At 39.1% G+C, this 22,140-nt stretch overlaps 1 protein-coding gene across 1 annotated transcript in view; it reads left to right on the top strand.

Moving 5' to 3' along the window:
- TFEC (transcription factor EC) overlaps positions 1-16,730 on the top strand; it is a 132,439-nt gene extending 115,709 nt beyond the window's left edge. The window contains exons 7-8 of the mRNA XM_039520364.1: positions 10,853-11,000; positions 11,916-16,730. Of these exons, the coding sequence (XP_039376298.1) occupies positions 10,853-11,000; positions 11,916-12,296 (529 nt within the window). The 3' untranslated portion in view covers positions 12,297-16,730. The remainder of the gene's footprint in view (positions 1-10,852; positions 11,001-11,915) is intronic.
- Positions 16,731-22,140: the final 5,410 nt, after the last annotated feature.

The raw sequence follows: 22,140 nt of genomic DNA, 5'->3' as shown, positions 1-22,140 counted from the left end.
AGAGGCCATGGATAGAATGATAATGGAGAATGAACTACCTTCTCATCCCTAGAACTGGTCCCTTTAATGGGATGAAGCAGCATGTGCACTGCTGCTGCCTGCTCTTTAGATAAACAGAATAGTCCAGTCTCTAAGGCTGTTGATTTGGCACCTTTCATAAAAATGACATTCACTGAAAAAGAAGCTGAAAGGCAAGGGAAAATCAGGTACTTTGAATTGATACAAAAATGGCTATAATTTTTATACCAATGTATAAATAAATGTATGGTAACTCATATTTTATGCTGCTAAACCCTCTGCATTCTCTTAATGTGTATATTTTCATCATCCCTTTTAATTTATTTGTAAGAAAATAGTTTGTGCTGTCAACAGTTCTGTTTAATAGATAGTATCTAAAGATTAGCTTTTGGAAAGTCTTTGCAATTAGCCTGGCCTATTAAAAGAGTCGACTGTAACTCTTTTAACATAGAAACTTTTAAAACTCTGCAGTAAACAAAATGGGAGGAGGGAAGACCCACCATAGTAAAGCCTGTTGCAGGATTAGCAAGAACAATTCAGTAAGTTATTTAAAGCCTAGACTTTTAGCTTTGGATTTTTCATGTCACTCAGTGAAGCCTAAAGAGTATGCACCAGTATGATTGTGACTTGGATATAATTGGTTATACAAATATTGTGGGTTTCATTTGTTCATCAGTTGCGGCTTTGTGATGCTCAGAATAAAATTTTCTGTTGACACTTCAGCCTTTTTTCCTCAGGGCTAAAAAGTTTTTTTTTTATTGAATTAAGGATTTTTATAATAATATAAAGCTGTGTGAGACTTACATAAGTATAAGCATGGCATGACAAGCCACTTTGAGTGAAATCGCCAGTGAGAAAGTCAACACAGTCACAGCCCTTTCTAGGGAATGACATTTTCACAAGCTCAGCTTGTTCTCTGGCATCAACCCAAAATGGGTAAAATGGGCATGTTGTTGTTGATGCTACTAATACAATGATGGGTGTACCAATTCAGATACAGTAAGACCACCCCTAAGCCCCCAAAGAAGATTTTGTTCACATCAGATGTCCTGTATAGACACATTGGTAACATTGGTTTTAATGTTAGTGTTATATCGGACAGTACTTTCGAGCATTTAAATAAAGAATTGTGAGGAAAGATTACTCTGAGAAACAGTGGATGGCACTGTTGGTTTGCAGCTATGTAGTGCTAATGGAAGCAAGTCTTGAACTGTGATTAGAAATGGGCGAGAGCTGCAAACTCCAGATATGAATCAATAGTTTTCAAAAGTATGTAGGGGTGTTTGAGATGAATATTTTGGTTTGGATTCAAGTCTTGTTTTGATATTGCATACATTATACTGCTCTCCTATTAAAACACATACATTGGCCTTAAATCTGTTCTGGTGCTTCCACAAGCACATGATGGATTTGAACTCACGTCACTCAGTGAAGCATAAAGAGTATGCACCGGTATTTTGGTGATGTTGCTTTACAGTTTTTTGGGAAAAAATAATGAACATGTCACATTTTTGTTTCTTTCGGTACTTGACTGGTGAGACTACGTGACAGTCACAAAGTGACCAATGAATTTGGGTGCCTCCATTTTTAAGTTCCCAAGTTGAGGCACTTTGAAGAGGGCATGTGCTCAGTACTTTCTGAAAATCAGGCCTCTTTAAAATGTCCCAACTTAGTTGAGCATCCCAAAATTGAGGCATCCACGATCACTTTTGAAAATGTAGCAACTATAATATATTATGTATATAAATATAGGCCATAATCTAACTTTACTACTTCTGGTCAGATTAAAATGCTTCAATGAGTTAATGTATATGAAGTCCCCTTTATTTGTAATCACAAATTATCCTGTGCCTTGAGCCCATCACATCTATCAATTACTGCTTCCTGGCATGGTACGTCACCAACTCCCTACACCCTCTATTGAGGCTCTTGTTCTGCCTACCATCCACCTTCCTCTTCTCCCAGTCAGCCCTCTTTCTTTAAAACACATTGCTTTATACTATCACTCTGTAACTTTCCTCAAATTCAATATTATCACCATATTTACTGATTTTAAAAGATGTTTCTGAAACTGGGGACTTGATTGCAAGGGGAAAAGCTTGGATGATAGTTGGACTAATAACAGTGAAGCAAATCATCCTTAGCGCTGGAAGAACAATGCCACTGCAAGTGAGGCAGAGTGATTAGCATGCCTATCCTGGATGGCTTCCTTTGAGAAGATCACATTCAAAATCAGGATCAAAAAGGATATTTACAGAGGTTGTCCGGAAGTCTTTTATGAGGAGGGCATGTCTAGTGGGGTTCTGCAGGGGTCTATCCTGGGTCTGGTACTAGTCAATGTTTTCATTAATGTCTTGGATAACAGAGTGGATTGTATACTTATAAAATTGGTAGAGGACACCAAGCTGGGTGGGATTGCTAGCATTTTGGAGGACAGGTTTAGAATTCAAAACGACCTTGACAAATTGGAGGACTGGTCTGAAATCAACAGGATGAAATTCAGTAAAGACAAGTGCAAAACACTACACTTAGAAAGGAAAAAAAACAGATGCATAGCTACAAAATTGGGAATAACAGGCTCGGTGGTAGTACTGTTGAAAAGCATCTGAGGGTTACAGTGGATCACAAATTGAATATGAGCCAACAGAGTGATACAGTTGCAAAAAAGGCTAATATTCAGGGGTGTATTAACAGGCATGTCATATGTAAAACATGGGAAGTAATTGTCCCACTCTAATCAGCACTGGTGAGGGGTCAGTTGGAGTATTGTGTCCATTCTGGGCACCATGCTGTAGGAAAGATGTGCACAAATTGGAAAGAGTCCAAAGGACAGCAACAAAAATGATGAAAGGTTTAGCAAACCTGCCCTGTGAGGAAAAGTTAAAAAAACTGGGCATGTATTAGTCTTGAGAAAAGAAGACTGAGGGGGAGCCTGATAACAGCCTTCAACTATGTTAAGGGCTGTTATTACGAGGACTATGATCAATTGTTCTTCATGTCATCTGAAGGTAGGACAAGAAGTAATGGGCTTAATCTGCAGCAAGGGAGATTTAGGTTAGACATTAGGAAAATCTTTCGAACTATAAGGCTAGCTAAGCACTGGAATAGGCTTCCAAGGCAGGTTGTGGAATCCTCATCACTGGAGGTGTTTAAAAATAGGTTAGACAAACACCTTCAGGGATGGTCTAGGTTTACTTTGTCCTGAGTTAGTGCAGAGGGCTGGACTAGATCACCTTTGGAGGTCCCTTCCAGCCCTACATTTCTATGATTCTATGATCTACCTTTACAAGGCAGATTTTTCTTCTTAGAAGTGTTTGTATCTCACTTTTATTTTCTTGTGTCTTTGCTGAACTTGTTTTGATCCAGTTGAACTTCAGGGGGGGCTCACTTCTGACTGCATTGAAATCCCTTTTCTTCTTTATAGTTTAATTTTAGGATTAGGGGCATGGATTATGTTGTTTAATGGAATAGATGTTTTGAATTTGCTTTATCAGTGGGAGTAAACTTGAGGTGGGAATGGTGTCTCTATTAAATTACAAAATATTTTGTCTTTTTAGTTTAATTTTAAGTACTTAGATAGCCAAGTGACAGGTACTTTCAAAATGCAAAACTATTAACAGGTAAGTAAAATCATTTAAAAATAAAACTGGAAAAAACATAACCAAACATTGATATTTTGCTGAAAATTCAAAACCAGTGCATTTAAATATATGTATTTTTTCCATTTTCCTTTTCATGTGTCTCAGCACTTCCAAGTTCCAGTTCTGATTGGTTAAACCAGGCTCCAGATGGAACCTGGAAGTGCCAAAATAATAACTGTCTCTCTCATGTTATCTCCAGTGAAGAAGAAATGGAAAGAATATTTCTTATCCCAGAGCCGTGAGCCGCAGCAGTGGCAGGTGCTGGACTCCTGTCCCTCTTTCCCTCCAGCAACAGGGCTCGGGTTTTCATCCCCCTGTCAGCCCTAGTTTGTCACCATTATTTTTAGTAAAAGTTCACGGGCTTCTGTGAATTTTTGTTTATTGCCCATAACCTTTGCCTAACTTTTACTAAAAATAAAAGTGACAAAATCTTAACTTTACACATAATATAATAGTCCGGGCTCAGGTTATTGTTACAGTAGCACACAGATGCCATGGGCAGTACTGAGGTTTCATTGTGATGGACTAACAAATAGGAAGACACAGTCAGGGCTGGATTAAGGTGCAGGTGACCCAAGTGACCATCTGGGATGCTGGGCTTGAGAAGCACCGGGCTTGGGGTGCTGGTTTTCATTGTTAGTGACAAAAGGGAAAATTGGAATGTGTGAAGCAAATGTTTCAGGTATTCCTTATGTGGATTCATTTTTCACTAACCTCCTAGAATGTTCTGGATCTTTGTAGAATCTCATGGAACCTTCTGAGAACTACATTTCCTCAAACCTCCTAGAATGTCAGCCATGCCCTCGTGGGTATATAAGGGACAGGGTGTTGCCAGTCAGTCAGTGAGATATAAGAACAAACTGAAGTGAAAGCCCAGCTGCCCTATTGGGAACCTTGTTTTATTGTGTAATTGTGAAAGTGTACTTGTGTTTTAAGACTTGACCAGTGAAGTAGTTACTAATAGTTTGGCTTTCTGGGGCTCATCAGGTAAGTTGTCCACTTAACATAGTGGTAATTTCCTCAATTTGGTAGAGCTCCTTGGAAATATGACAATGTCATGCGTGAGCACCTACGTCAAGTAGTTTGTAAAAAAGCTATGGACCATTACTGCAGAAAAACAATTCAAAATGAATTGATTGACCTTATAGCAAGGAAGGTGCTTGATAACATATTGATGCGGCTTGGCAAAGCGAAGTACTATGCCATAATAATGGACTGCACTCCTGACATTAGTCACAGTGAAAAGGTGTCATTTACAGTAAGTTTTATTGACAATGAGGATGGCTGTATCCAAGTAAAAGAACACTTTATCTGTTTCCAGTCTGTGGATGACTCTACTGGAAAAGGCCTAACAGAACTGTTTATGAACATTTTGAATGAGAGTAAAATAAAGCTTCAGGACTGCTGCAGCCAAGGCTATGACAATGGTGCTAAAATGAAGGGAGGAACCAGGGTTGTCCAGGCAAGGACCATTGCGCTGAATCCAAGAGCTTTCTTCATGCCTTTTGGATGCCATTCCCTGACCCTGGTTGTATCAGATGCAGTGTCATCTTCTTCTTTAGATTCAGTATCTTCAGATTACAGCAAAGGATATAACTCCTGTTTTCAGCATCAACTATTAGGTAGAAAATCCTCATGGACAATGTTACAAATCTGACTGGGAAGCCACTAAGTGACACTCGGTGGGAGAGCTGTATTGTCAGCATAAGGCCAGTGAGGTACCAAGCGACTAGGTTTACGAAGCCCTGATGGAATTGGCACAGTCGAGTAAAGCCAAGCCCGGAATCTGACACGAGATGCACAGCCTGGCAAACTAGAACACTGACTTCAAATTTCTGGTCTTAATTGTGGTTTGTCATGATCTCCTGTTCTAAGTAAACATTGTAAGCAAGGTATTACAAACTCAGTCGATGGACATCGCGACTGCTATTACTTTGATGAGACACTGCCTTGCTTTTGTTGTGGCCAACAGAGAGAATGGATTTGAAGATACCATCACTGCTGCCAAAGAAATGGCAGAAAACTTAGGAGGTGAATGTGTCTTCAAGGAAACTTGTATTCACAGAAGAAGAGACAGCTTGGCTATATGGGCAGAGATGAGGTGATGGGAAGCTAGGAAGAAGGAGTTTTTTTGTTCACTTGTTGACACCACTCGAGTGTCCATCGAAGAAAGGTTCGGACAAATGAAGCACCACAAAAAGACCTGGGTGGTTTTGTATGACCTTAGTAAGCTGCTGGTGGACAGAAAACACTCTTGAATAATTGTTCCGACCTTCACCGGACGCTGACATATGGGGAATGTTCGGACGTCAATGATAAAGACCTATACATTGAATTAGACAACATCTGTTACATTTTGCCACATGGGAAGCATTCTCTGCTCCAAGTTCTCCAGTTCATTCATGATGCAGAGCTGAAGGATACTTTTCCTACTGTGTGGATAGCTTTGACGATTCTGCTCATGCTGCCAGTCTCAGCCACGTGTGATGAGCACAGCTTTTCAAAGCTCTGGCTCATTAAAACATATTTTCCATCGATGATGGACAACAAGATATTGACATTGCTTGCTATTTTATCGCTTGAAAATTCCATTGGCCAGTCTTTGGACCTCTCTGACGCTGTGCTTCAGTTTGTGTGGGCAAAGGCAAGAAAAGCGACCTTTTGAACTAAAAGACTAGGGTTAACCTTCTAAGGGTGTCACCTACTGTAACACTATTTAATACTGGTCCACCCAATGTTGGTGCACAGTTCAATTTCTTGATGTTAGTACATTTCAGTTATTCTTAAAATTAAAAAGTTTCTATAAACTTAGAGGAAACAATTTTTTTATTTGCTTATATATGGCATGAATAAATACAGATTTACAGATCCTAGCATGCAGATATATTGTCTTATATGACAGGGTAAACCTTGCCTGCAAATGGTGCATCAAAATTGTGAAATGGGCTATATATTACATATGCAATAAAAATAAGGTATTCAAAAGTTTAATAAATGGAAGGGGAGCACTGAAGACACTCTTCACGTGGGGTGCCATTAGGTCTAGGTCCGGCCCTGGACACAGTCATTATAGTGAAGAGTTTACAGTCTAAGGTCGTAGTCCGGCAAGTGCTTATTGAGCTTAAGTGACCTGCTCTTGTGTCTGGAGTTACATATGTAAGTGTTTACAAGATTTGGGCCTAATTTAAGACATTACATTAGTATGACAAGCAATAGAAAAGAATGGGGAAAGAGGACAAGAATAACAAGTAAGGTCTGAAGGTCTACAGGCTAGTTATATGCACAATTTGATGTTTCTGAATTATTTAAAATGTAGCCATTTTAAAATATTGTTTTAAAATATTATTTACAAAATCAATAAAATAAATAACAATTAACATCAACTGCTTGACTTTGCAGATTCTCAGATGAGTTTGCAGCACTGGTAGCTAGAAAATCACAATTCTCTCTGTAAACTGAGCGAGGTTGATACAGAAATCACTGGGAGACAATAAACATGGAATTCCACAATTCCACTTTCAGTCACTTTTCACTTAACTTTAACTGCATTTCAACTTCAAATTTCGAAGTTTTGAAGACCAGCAAATTGTTACGGGAATTGCTAAATTATACTGTTGTTTTATTTTTTTCTTAAGTGACAATATTTCTCAGATTCCATTATTTTTTCCTCTTAATGTTGAGGAACTCAGCTCTCAAGGAAGTGAAGGCGAAGTACTAACTAGAGCTAGGCATACTGCAGGTAATTGTTATGCAAGCTGTGAGGTGGCTGCCTTATGCTGCACTGCCAGCAGAGGGTGGTGCTAACTTGGTCATAGCTGTCCTAGGAAAATCACACCAGCGGAAGGGGAACCTCTGTGATGTAGAGCCAGCACAGAAGCTCTTTCATCACCTCTCCTCTGCTGATGACATAAATAAGTATGGATGGAGCAAAGGGCCTATGGATGGCGCTGTCGTACACCAGCTGATCCCAAACCAATCCTTTGCTGTTGAATGCCTTTCCCCTCTCTGCATAAGTCCTAGTATATGAGGGAACTTCTGTCTCTCTTTCATGCACTGGAAGGATTAGCTATAATGCTCTTATTTCGTAATTCATCCCACCATATATTTGCCAGTTAGGAGGAATTTTGTACTTACTATCAGGTATTGAACAATACGCTCATTGGATATCACACTTAAGAAATTGTGACTGATGTCATTCAGTCCAGAACTTCCAGACTTAAAAGCAAGGATTCAAAATTCTTTACTAAAGTGATATCAGAAGGGCTGCAAGCTTTTCATCAGAGTTCACATTGGTGGGCAAGCCCCTCAAGTTTGTTAACGTCACCTTATGAACTATCTAGCATTTGTGCCTTAATGCTTGTGAGCCATGTAGCAGTTGACTATTTCCATTGTAAATCTGAATGTAGCAATTAGACTTTCAGTGAAGATCTAACTTAAAGAAAGAGATAAAAATAGCACCATTATATGAGTAGAAATGTCAAGCCAGCACAATTAGGAAATGTAAATAATATTCAGAACATGATATTAAGGTTACTAACGTTATTCTGAAGAAAAAAAAAGATTTCCCTGTTGATTAGTGGGTTCAAAATACAGTCTATAACACACGGTTTATTCTAATGTCTAGGAGGTATATACATTGAAAAAACATTTTTGTCAACATTTGCCTGTTTCTGAATAACAACACTTGTGTTAAACTGTTGCAAAAAAGATTTGAGTTTTGTATGAATTATTTTTCCACTGTGAGGATGACTCTATCTTTATCATTTCCAATTTGCTGAACATTGAAGTATCTTGGCACCTAATTTTGCAGCATTATATTCTTTATTTTCAAGCTGAGCCAGTTGGTTGTGAGTGGTCACATAATTCTCATGGTATTGTTCTGGTTCCTTGATAAGATAGGCTTACCTTATGTGGATTGGATGATTGGCAAAACCCATTTTGGATATATTTCTCTGAAGAATATGCTATAAGTATTCTTACTTCGGTATCACTTTGCAAAATTGCCATGAAAATTTACCAAATCAGGCACAAGATCTAGTCACTCACTCTTTTCCTTGAAAATAGAGAAAATATAAATGATATTTTAGTCACTAGAGGTTTAGTGTGTGAGTACAGTTTTCCAAGGATGTCTCTGAAATAGTTGAAAGAAGTCTCATTCTGTGCTCTTTTGGTGCCTACAGTCCAAAAAGCAATAGGAACCGATTATTGATTTGTTTTAAAATGTATATTTAATTTTCACCATTTACAGAGCATATACGAGTATACATTAATGGCCCTGATCCTGCAAAGCAGCCTATATGGGTTACCTCTTACCCCACCTTCAGATCCCAATTGACTATATCCAATCAGTGTCACAGTTCATGGCAACAGCACTAGTACTGCCCCTCTCTGGTCCACCAAAAGCACCCACTCTCAGGCTTGTGACTCCCCAGAAGAGACATGCCTCTTGGGAAGAGACATGCGTCTCACTCTCTCCTGGCCAGGGTATTTCCAGGTGGCACGGTTCCTTGCCTGCTCTGTGAATTCCCCAGCAAGTCAGACTGCCTGAGCAGGCCTGCTTTGCTTTTCTCCTCATAGGCTTTAATCATTGTAATTCCCCATAATTATAAGGTACTACACACATTTTCCTAATCAAGCCATTTATTCTTACGGTGAAAACATTATAGAGAAAATATATTTAAACAATAAAGAAACCTGCACACATACTTATCAGAGTTCACTGCAACTCCAGCAAGGGCTCTGGTAGGAGACAGTCCTTCAAACCCCACCAACGGGTTTTTCTGTGGTTACAAGTTCATAACCACCTTGGCTCAGAATGAGCACACTCATAAGTGTATGAGCCACTCCTGTATACAAATTGGGCCTCTGATCTTGTTCTCATGTAACAGGCGATCCGCGGACAAAGGTCCCCTCCTTAGGGGTTGGGGAATGCTTCAAAACGCTGAGTTCTTACATAACCAGAGGCATATTAGTATACACCACCCCTAGTATATTATTGTCGGAGACCCCACTTTAAAAGTTCATACTTATCTGGTCCATTGTTTCAAATAGTCCTTGGAAGCTCGTAATACTTCCCAGGGTTTACGTTAGCCATGTTTCTCTACTAGAAATATTACATACACTCCCACAATAATATGTAATCGTTTGCATATTTAATACAATGAGCTCCTAAAACTTAATTCAATAAGGTTTGTTCAGAATATTGCAGGAAATTATCATATCTGTCACAATCAGCTATTACATATACAGGACCCGGGGCCATGTGAGTTCTTTCCTCTGTATGGACTCCTACAGGCATTCTGTCTGAAAGTGGTGACGTGGATTTGCTAAAATCTTGCAATCTATATCTGTCAGGCAGTCTGTACCCATACCTGTATTATAAGATTTAGAACTATATCAAAAAATCTGCATGCTTCATAAAACCCATTTTTATTTCAAGGCCACAGATCTACAAAGTCCTTGAGTGCACTGTTAACTTTAAGCACATTGACTTTAATGGGACTACGTGTGTGCTTACAATTAAGCATGTGCTTAAGATCTTTCTTTGATCAGTGCCACAGTCAGTCTGATCCTTGGAGAAGAAGTATTTGGGATATATTTTTATTTGTGCTGCTTAACCAGCTATATATTGTCTCAAGTGTGGTCAAAGGGTTTGATTGTGATTGCTAAACTATAAATTGTCTGCTTCACCATCAATGAGGACGAGCATTCAGCCCAGGCCACTTTTTTCCTGACAAGCATAAAAGCTACCTCATTAGAAAGTCAGGTAAAAGGAGTAGTATATTTGAAATGATCTTTAAAAATTTAGGCTTAAGTCCTCAGTAATGTATATTTCCTAGTTCATTAATGCAGAAATACTGCACAGAGATTTTAATCTTAGAGTTAATAATAAAAGCAATTTTCACTAAAAATATAAAAACTGTAATGGTAGAATCATGATATTGCATTTTAGCTTTCCCACAAAAAGTCACTTTATTACTTTCTTTTGACACTTATTTTCATTCTGGGATTAATTTTACTATATAAGGGCTTCTTAACTATTCTATTAAAATTTCCATTCAGAAGCAATAATATCTAAGAGTGAATAATAGTCATGTAAATCATTATTTCATATTAATGTAAAAGATTTTGTAAGTTCTTATGAATTCTGCTGACATGCACAATTGTGAAAAGGTTATCTCTACATTCTGCAGTGATATGCGCTGGAACAAAGGAACTATTTTAAAAGCATCAGTGGAGTACATCAAGTGGCTACAAAAAGAACAACAGAGAGCTAGAGAATTAGAACACAGACAGAAGAAATTAGAGCAGACTAACAGAAGACTTCTACTTCGAATTCAGGTTTGTATAAGAATGTCACTATGAACTACAAAGATTTCTCACTACTTATCCATCATCAAATTTAATTCATCTATATCATTTTTTCTTCTAAATGCCATTTATTAAAAGTGGATTGGCCATTTCAGGAATGGTACAATTTTACATAATTTTATGAGTCCGTATTTATTGCTATGCAAGTTCTTTAGATTTCTAGAAAAATCCTTTGATAATTAGGCCTTATGCAAGGTAACATATCTATAGAGAACTAATACAATATTTTGAAGAAATGTTGCCTTCTTATGTAGTATATCTACATTATAACTACAGCAAAAAAATTCATTTGTTTCCCTAAAACAATATTGAACACTAAATCCTCCTCCATATTTTCTTTTCCTCTTTGTAAAATTTCCACGGCATTGCATTGCCTTGGGGTACATTGTGCCATGTTATATTAAGTCACACATCATCTACTCATGTGACATAAAGTATCAGAATCTGGGTCTCCATAGCTTGAAATGCAAGATTTAAAGAAATATATCATCAGGTAAGGTACCTGCTATCTCTCCAGATAGCAGCCTTGAATTTTTGTGGATAATTAATAAGTAGAAATGTCTGCAGCATTTTTCCATCACCTTTAAGTGGTTCAGTACTGTAGGTAATGGTATTATGGGGGCTGTCATATCTCCTATATTCCCATAGGGCACCCACTTAACTACAGGCTGAGAATTAAAAAGAAAACCAGCCCATGTTGTTTATTGCTATTTATCATGGATTGTCCATATATTGTATTTCGAAACATATTTCCACAACTGAATTAAAAATTACAGTGCATGTGCATGTACAATATGTATGTATATTTCTTACCTTCAGTGGTTCTAAAGAAATCAAGTTCCCTTCCAAAATCATTATTTAAATCTTTTTTGTTTGAAACCATAGGAACTAGAAATACAGGCTCGTGCACATGGGCTACCACTCATGTCTTCACTCAGTGCTGTGGATGTAGCTGCCCAGGTCATCAAGCAACAGACATATCCAGAGGAGAATTCCATAGACTATTCTCAGCAACTGGTTCTGGTACATGGACCAAGTGCTGACCTTTGTGATGGATCAACAGCCTTTTCTGATCCTCTCTCGCATTTCACCGATTTGTCTTTTAGCGCTGCTTCAAAAGAAGAACAAAGGTTAGAGGAAATCTTACTGGATGACACAATATCACCATTTGGAACAGATCCACTCTTGTCTTCAATATCGCCTGCTGCATCAAAAGAGAGCAGCAGAAGAAGTAGCTTTAGTACAGATGATGGAGATGATTTCTAAAACTAGAAAGGGCATAATTAATGTTTATAATCATTTGCTGGTGCTAAGAGATTGTGTTATGAATTTAGTGTGATGTTTGTACTCAGTTCAAAGAAGGTGGAGAACTGTTGTGCACATAAGCTGCTGCATGGGTAGGATGTAGGTGAGTGCATATTTCACAGAAAGATGAAAGATGGACATGGATTCATATCTCTTTGCCCAGAATTGACTACATCTGTTCAGAGCTACCATTTGCACAGACCCTTCCTTATTCACTGGGAAGGCTTTAGCCATTCCCCTCTGCATTCTCACAGCAGTATTAAGATGGTTCCCAGGAAAATGAACACCCACATTGCAAAAACTTATTTGAATGCTCTGTCGAATCTACCACTCGCTTCTCTCAAATTTAACCATGAGCTTTAGTCAGAAATATTTGCTAATTTCTTTTTAAGTGAAAAGGAGAAATTTCAATAAATACAATTGCAACACAACAATGAGGAAATGTTCGAATGTGATGTTCCTGCAATAGAGAGGTTACAAACATCAAAAAAAGGGAGCACAGCACTCCTGTCAGAGTAAAGTCAGCAGAAATTCAGCGCTTCATGAACTGCATCTCCTTCTTTTTATAATGAAACCACAAAGTCCATAAAGTTGTTTTTAGAATCCTTATAATTTCCATTTTATTCCCATTTAGAAAAGCATCCAATATTTTGATTATTTTCAAATGCTTTAGTGTAACCGAAGAAAAACAAAAACTAACATAATGATAGTGATTTAAAAGAATTAATCAGACAGAAACAGATGCAAGGTTTAAGCAGCTTCAAGGCAGATTCTGTTCAGGCAACAAAACATACTAAGAGTGCAGGTATGTTCAAGACACAATTAACATATTCAGTGTTACAGTTAGTATAAATAAAAACAGCCATTAGTGCTAATATGGCTAACACCAGCTCTTTGTTGCAAACTCTTTTCTCTACTGTTTTTCTTGAAAAACCTTTTTCCAGATGTGAATTGTACCTTGTTTCCTGTTGTGGCATAATAAGGTTTTTCTAAATGGATTATATCTAAATTGATACCTACGTCTATGAGCCAGTTGGATATGGAAGCCAATGCATTGGATTCCCTTTATATACATTTTGTCAGAGAGAATTTCACTTTAAATTCATCTCTAGATTCACTATAAAAGATTAAGTAGGCAGACCTTGGAATCATCAGGGATATTCCTGATACCTATTGATATGATCCACTGCTTCCTAACATGCTACTACTGAGCACTCACAAAACATGGTGGATTGATAACCCCACAGAGGTTTGGCAGTTGGAGGGCAGGTAGAAGACACAAGATTTTTGTACATAGTGGGATTTTGGAGAGTGATGTATATACTTGTAATAGAAGAAGTGCAATCATTATCAATCTAATCGTAATACACTGGAAGTTGAGCTGGCCCAAGTTCTTCAGAGCTTTCCTCAACTGAGTCAAAAGAGCATTGTGCTCAGAAGTCAAATGAGACCTCCTGGAATATCCATTCAGGTTGCTAAATGGGTAGTTCCCTTAGGTAGATGTTTTTACAGGGGCCATAGCCCAGGCCTGACTAGTATGCTACAGCATATCCAAACAGTTTGAGGTCTATAGTTTCCTTGTCTGGTGTACTCTTGATGGAATTTTATCTTCTCATTCCATTTCACTTGGACTGACTTCGGTGCTTTGCTAGGAGTTTAAGACATGGGTTTATAAATTGTATAATTGCATCCAAGGGTCTAGGAAGCATTGCAGACATGTAGTAAAACCAATCTCTATCTGTCTAAAGGAAACATTTGAGTTTTTCTGTCAACTCAAGGAGTTCTATTAGCTCATATAAATCAAATGATTTAGCCTGTAAGTGCTTTGGGACAGGGACTCTCTTCTTGTTATATGAGTGTATGAGTGCCTATTACAATGGGGCTCTGATCCTTGATTGAGGCCCCTAGTTGTTACTACAATGCAAATAATAAATAATAACAACTGACATGTTAAGTATTTTTTTAAAGAACATTGGGAATGGGAGCATGAAGGGATATTAAACAAAAGTAATTGAATATAGGAAGAAGAGCCATTTTAATTAGAATAGCTCAGTAAACTAGGGTCATCAGGAGAAGAGCCTACTTCACTAGAGTTCACAGTTTCGTCAGGGACTAGCTCAGTGGTTTTCAACCCGTAGGCCACATGCGGCCCAATTAGCACACAGCTGCAGCCCAGCTCAGCTGTGTGCTAAAGGCTGGCCCATGTAGTGGGATCTGGGTTCTGGCTGCCCAGGGTGACAGGGTCTGTGGCTGCCGCCCAGCCCCACAACCTCTGGGCGTCTGTGGTGGGGGCAGCCGCCTGGCCCCATGAGCTCTGGGGTCAGGCACCGGCCAGCCCCGTGAGCTCTAGGGGTTCAGGGTCGGACAGCCAGCCGGTCCCGTGAGCTCCGGAGGTCTGGGGTGAGGGTCTGGGCTGCTGGTCCCCTGCCACCCAGCCCCTGCAGCCCAGGTAACACATTGTGGGCCACATATGTAGCCCACAATGATAAATAAGTTGAGAACCACTGGACTAGCTTGTAGTGAAAGTCAAATACAAAATAGGATATATCCAAAGTAACATTCATGCACAGATTCCTAATTTAGGATGTGTATTGCCCATTTCAGCTGCCAAAGGGAGGGAACTGTTGGCTAATGTCAAGTATTTTCATTTGTCTTTGTACTGTAGTTTCTACTACATTAGTTTTAAATACACCAATGTGAGTTTGCTCATAATGGAGAAAAAGAAATTAAATATGAATGTGTTACATGATTTTCCCATTGAATTTTTAGACCATACCTAGGAACCATATTGACTTTAAGGAAGATCCTGAATTTAATCACTTCTACAAGTGCTGTCCTAAAAAAGTATTACAGTGCATCCATGATTTTTTTTTGAAGTTCATTTTTATTCATCTTACAATGCCCTCAATATGAAACACCAGATGTATTTTCTGCATGAGAAATCTAACAGGCGGTGCTTCTATTTCCAGATACTGACTGCTGTCTCTGCAAATAAATATATTGACAACAACTACACTCTCATCAAGCTGTAGTCATTCATGAAAATGCTTATGTTAATGCACATGATGATAATGCCGTGTCAGTGCCACCAAATCATTTTTCCAGTAGAAATTCATCATTTCAAATAATCATTAGTGTTTTCATGAATTACTACAACTTAATAAAAGATATAGTGACACCCCTGAAATCAGTGATATAGAGTGGAAAATACTTCTCCAACCCATCTACTAGGGGATGAATCTTTGGGGGGAAAAAAAAATTAAATTGGCTGCCTAGTGGCAGAGTCTATAGTTTCCTGGTTTGATCTATTAATACAAACATGTTAATGCTTAAAAAAAAGGCAATGGAGACATGCCCTACTGAGTTAAGAAAGCTTCAGATAAGGCTAGATGGCCAGAGCTATCTCCGTGTTGGTCTCACTATCCAGAACTTCCTAGAATAACAAATTCTCTGTGTCAGCTCAGCTTTAGGGAGATGGTACTAAAGCTTAGTACTTTTTAAACCAGGGCACAATGCTTTCTTCATTGCACGCTTGTGCAGAGGAAAGGGATTTGATGAATACGAGGACAAATCCTGAAGCAAAACTCCTATTGATGTCAATGAGTAAATTATGTATTGGGACTGCAGGTTTTGGTGCATGAGCAATATGTCCAAATTATTTCTAATACAGCCTTGTTTTTTGACATCTTATACAAGAGGTGTGGCGTGGGTCTATGACTCAGGCCCTAAGAAAGAAAACTTCTACAATTCTTCTAGGATATCCACTATCCACAGGTGCTGGTGCTAGGGGTGCAGCAGCACCCTTGGACTTGAAGTGGTTTCCATCATATACAGGGTTTACAGGTTGGTTCAATGGCTCTCTGCACCCCCACTATACAAATTGTTCCAGCACCCCCTGCCACTATCTTCATTTTTTACAGATATGTTAAATGAGAAGCTTTTGCCCATTTTCAGTAGCAGATATTAAAAGCTGGTCGTCATATTCTTACAGTATACATGAACCAGTGAACTGATAATTATACAAAAGGAAAGGGAGTTGAAATATTACCATCTTGTTTAATTCATGAAATGGATATAGATACTATACTAAGAAACGAGACCTAAATTATTTCACTGTCTACAGTGGGGATACTGTTTGAAAAGGTAAAGTAAGTGCAAACATTTTAACAAACAGAACTGCAGTTGCTTTATAGGGTAAAGGACTAAATATAATTCAGTCATTTAATCTTAATAAGAACATTGTTATAATAATATCTTTTGACTTTAATAGGGCTGTATATATGAATGGAGGTTGTAAAATAATTGTAATTTAAAATTATGTTAAATCTGTTAGATCAGTAAAGGCATTTACATTACTAGCACGAGATTAGAATATTTTTATAATAATTGCTATTTTTCATTGTTAACCATACAGTATCTTGTTTTCTAAGTAAATGTATGTGACAGAATATACTTTATTACATACTGTACATGCAATCTTTATAAAAAATACACTTGATATGTCCTGGTATTTTATGTTTATTATATTAATACAATTAAAGAACTAAAATTAAAACTTTTTTTATATAGCTTTTGTGAAATCTCACTGTCCAGACTCTCAGTAAGAACCCACTGCAAAACAATATAATAACATCAGCCAAGAGCATCTGAGGAGATGCCTACTAGACTTCACAACTGCTAAACATTTAGTCCATTAGGATACATCATGATCCAGAAGCCTTCCATTAATGAATATAATTGATATATTCTTTAATATGTTCTCCTGCCGTCTGCTTATTCCTGCTGCTAAGGCTTTGATTTATGGAAAGTGTTTTCAGAATGTTGCAAAATTGCTAGCAGGCATGATGGTATCTGTTAAATCACTAAGATGCTCTACAAAAATCTTTTACTATACTAGAAGTTCCCCAGACAACCTAGGATAAACAGAATATTGTGTTTTAAGATGTAAAACATTTTTAAAGCTGATAATTAGGCAACATTTTGAATTAGGTTAGGATTTGGGTTGAACATTTTGAATTACTAATATCAGAAGTGCCATCTCAAGAATATAGCTGGCATTTATGTACATGAATAATACAAATATTGTTAAATAGGAATATATATTTCTAGGATTTTGGTAGCATTTTCATTTATTTCTTTGAAAATAAGGATTTTCATTGTTTTATATAGCACTAGATAAACATTTTATTTAAAATGAAGATTGTATTGTCATCTTTATTATTATTATTATTCCATTAGTCCATTCATTAAGATTTCCCTAATTAAGGTTAAAAACTGAACAGGCTAATTATTACTTGCATACTAAAGTTCTGTGATTAGCCAAAAGGAAGGAAACTTTGCTTGTGCATATATTATACACAGCTCTGATTATGAAAGATTCTCTGTGCAGTGCTGAGAGCTCTCAATTCCATTTGAAGAATGGAGGTGCTCGGTATCTTGCAGAATCAAGCTCCTAATGGTTAAATAAATAGCATCAGGAAATCCAATCAGAAGTTATTTAAAAGATTAGGAAAGACACTGTGTTAGACTGCTTGATTAAAAATAGTGATGTTAGCAAATGATGTAAGCATCACTTGTATTGACAACCGATGGGAGATTAAAGGAAAACCCAGAAGTTTTGATACTAATCAGTTGCAGGGCCAAAAATCTAATTATGGGGGGAGGTACAGTAGTGAAGTATGCTAAGGCTTATTGGTTAAATCACTGATACCTATCAAGTTAAATATATATCAGTTTCATTAATTGGCAACCACAAGACAAGTGTACTATATTCCGGATGATGATGATTTTGATATAATCCACCACATTGTGGTTAAGTATATGATTCATGTAATAAGAAAAAGGTGCCTGCGGGCTATTGTTCCTAGCATGGATTAAAATTTACATATTGCTTCTCCTTATGTCAAAACATCTGGTGCCTGCAAATGCTAACATTTCGTTAAAAAGTTTCATGAGCTAGGAAAAGTGGATTGGAAACATTGCCTGTGAATCATTCAAGCATTATAATGGAATAAGAGGCTATGTTAGGAAAAGGCAGATTGCTGAAAACAATACTATAGTCAACGTTGCAGACTCCTATGCTTGTCAATGTGATGGGTAACTCTATGTTTGTAGCAGAGGAGAAAATGTCCCAAATCTTAAGAAATAATTTTCAATGGTTATGAAAAATTTCTTACATTCAAAACTAAACAAAACAAAATTTCATTTAATTTAAAAAACATTCATTGAAAATTGCCACAACATTTGGACCAAATGAAAAATGCTAATTTCCTTTCCAATTTTTCACTGAAATTGATTGATACATTTTCACCAGTCCTATTCTGTAGCAAAAAATGTAATGAGTCCCAGTCGAGATGACTGGCAGTGTCTGGTGGAATCAGATGGATTGGGGGACGCACACCAGTAATCTGCCTATTGAAGAGAAGATGTAAGTGGCTTTTAATGCCACCTTTTCTTCAGCTCTGTGTTTTGGTATAAGAATGTCATGCTTCCTCTGAATGAAACTATCATTCCCATTCACTGCATAGGCTGAATTGCTATACAGTGTTTAGCTATTTATCATTCAGACATCATTTTGTTTACAACTATGCATTCACTTTAATCTCTAAAGTTGTTTGCTTGTGACAGTGCAGATCCAATGGAAAGTGCATTGGAACTACCAAAGAAGCACAGTTGTGGCGGGTACTTTAGAGGAGGTTTTTTGGCCGATGATTTGGTTCAGCATGTTATCCATACCAGCGAGATGTGCTTGAAAGTGCGGTACAACTCACTGATACAACTGACCATAAAACTAAGCATCACAGCAAGTGAATGGCCAATATAAGTCTTTTTTACTGTTACTTATTGTTACCCTAGATGTAAAAAAATATTAAATATGTCTACATTTCAATTAAACATGCATAGCTGGCCCATGTCAGCTGACTCGGGCACACTTGGCTTGGGCTGCAGAACTATAAAATTGCAGTGTAGATGTCTGGGCTTGGCCCAGAGGTGAAAATAAGCCAGTATGGTCTAGCCAGTACGCCGTACTGGACTGGACCGGCTTCTCTGGGGGTGATTTAAAGGGCCCAAGGCTCCAGCTGCTGCGGGGAGCCCCGGGCCCTTTAAATCACTGCCGGAGCTCCGGCAGCCAGGCTCGGGCGGGGACTTAAAAGGCCAGGAGCTCTGGCAGCGCTTTAAAGGGCCTAGGGCTCCCTGCAGTGGCAGGAGCCCCAGGCTCTTTAAATCCTCACCCAAGCCCCGGGTCTCTCGCGGTGATTTAAAGGGCCTGGAGCTCTGCAGCGGCCGGAGCCCTGGGGTCTTTAATTCACCCCTGAGCCCCGGGTCTCCCAACCGCCTTTGCAGCTGGTAGCTCTGGGGTGATTTAAAAGGCCTGGGGCTCCCAGCCACAGCTGGAGCCCCAGGGCCTTTAAATTTTGAAAGGCCCTGCCTCTTCCGGTTGAGGCCACACCTCTTCCAGTTGAGGCCATACCCCCACTCAGGACTCCAGCGTACCGGTAAGTCCTTTAAGTTACTTTCACCCCTGGCTTGGGCTGAAGCCTAGACTGTGGGACCCCATTATGGGGGAGGGTCCCAGAGCCCAGACATCTACAGCCCCGCAGCCTGTGCCCACTGATATGGGCCAGCCACAGGTTTTAATTGCAGAGTAGACATACCCGTAGTGGCTCCTGAGGGTATGTCTACATTCCAATGTAATCCCAGTGTTCAAACTCAGGCTCAAACCATCTCCCCCTTCCTTCTACATACAAATCATGGTAACCGAGGGCTCAACCTCAGAGTCAGGGGTTCAAGCTCTATTGCTTTGCAGTGTAGATGCAGCCCCACTGGAGTCCACCAAAAGTATCCCACAATCCCATGGGCTGACTTTTTGTCCTTTGCACAGTCAGGTTTGGTGGACAGTTAAGTTTACCCACACTGCGGCCGCATTTTGGAAGGGCGCTAAGAAGTGAATATAGGTGGTTGGACTCGGGGACGTATAATGCAGTGTAGATGCTGGAGCCCCAAATTGGGACCCAGGGTTCAACAATTCCTAACCTGGGGTTACAAATGAGTGTAGATGCTCAGCTCTATGTTAACAAACCCAGGGTCTGCTAACTTGAGTTCTACTAACCCTGGGCTTACATTGCAGTGTAGATGTACTCTGACAGGTGACAGCGGATGGATCACTTGATGTTTACCTGGTCTGTTCATTCCTTCTGGGGCACCTGGCATTGGCCACTGTCGGAAGACAGGATACTGGGCTAGGTGGACCATTGGTCTGACCCTGTTTGGCTGTTCTTATGGTCTTGCTTTTTTCCTCCTGACTGTGGGTAGAAGCCCCACCTAGGTAGATTCCTACATCACTGCAGGGCTGTGGTAAACTGGGACAGCAACAGGCGCCTGAAAAAGCTGCAGCAACACCATTCAAATGTGTTGACAAAAAGGCTGTGTGGGGTAATTAACATGTTAGCCATCCAATTGTAAAGTCATAGTAGAGACAAGGCACTTAGTTTTGCTTTGAGGTAAGCTAGGCACAGCCAACAACTGGTGGGGAGAATAGTGCAAACTGCAACTATGCACTACAAGTGCCTTGGCTACACTTAGGATTTTACAGTGCGATAACTATCGGGTTTTTTGTCTTCATTTTTTTTTGAAAGAGAAAGACAGGGGACTCATTTCCTTCTACTCTCAGGACTTCCTCAGCTTCCATAGGGTGGGGTTACAAATGCTTCTTCGCAGACCCCTACAGCTGTCTCTCCTCTTACCCTTTTCAAACAGAACTGCATTCCTGGAGGAGGCAGGTGCATTTGATCCCGGACACCCCTCTGCTGCCTCTCTCTCCCCCTCCCACTTCCTCCATTGTGTGTGTCTGGGGTGTTCCTCCCCAGGGGAAAGCTGCTCCCAGATGGCGAGAGTAAAGATGTACTTTTTTCCCCACTGCCCCTCATTTGTAGTTGTTTGAGGGCTGCTGTACCAGCTGGGCCTGGCAGAGAGGGTGAGCAGGGGCCACTAAAGGTAAATTAGTGCCACTATCTAAATAATAATTATTCATATTTTTAAAAGATCAAGATGGGCTATTTACTCATCCTGACCCTCATTTTTATGAAATGTCATAGTCTGTTAAAAATATACACTCACTTTAAAGCTGTGATTTTCCAAGGGCCCTCAGGGTACCCAGATTTCACTGGGATCCAATGGGAATTGGATACCTCACTCCCTTAGCCCTCTGAAAAACCCACTGTATTAGTATTATTTATTTGTATTACCATAGTGCTTAGCAGCCCCAGTCATGGACCAGGACTCCATTATGTTAGCTCCAGACATCTTAGGTGCCACTGAATAAATTTACTCTCACGCATATTCCCTGATTATGGGAGCAGCCCTATTGACTTTGTGGTGCCTTTTCTTGCAGTAAGGTTTTGCAAAGTCAAATTTTCAGATTCAACAGGTAGAGCAGAAGAATGTGAAAATGAAAAATGTTTTGTGTTGAAAACCATTCAACCTTATTCTCAATTCAGCAAGAAGTAGGGTCAGTTCTTATTTTATGCAAAGCAATTATCTCATCTTTATCAGTATGTGTATTGACTCTGTTGAGATTAACTAAGTTGTAAAGGAGAGGAGAATTTGGCCCTTATAAAATTAACAAGATGGTTGGACATACACATATTTGAATGTACATGTACCCCCACTCAGACACTTGGAAGGGTACAAAAAGTGGAAGAGCAGGGAAAGATAGACTGGAGAGAAATTGTCATGTTAACCACCCCAGGCAATTGGCTCCTGTCTGGTACCTATCAGCAGGACAGTAAAAATAAGCTTTTCTGTG

The sequence above is a fragment of the Mauremys reevesii genome, linkage group 1 (genome assembly GCF_016161935.1).
Source record: "Mauremys reevesii isolate NIE-2019 linkage group 1, ASM1616193v1, whole genome shotgun sequence".
NCBI classification, from domain to species: Eukaryota; Metazoa; Chordata; order Testudines; family Geoemydidae; genus Mauremys; species Mauremys reevesii.
This window is presented reverse-complemented; position numbering and strand designations above follow the sequence as displayed.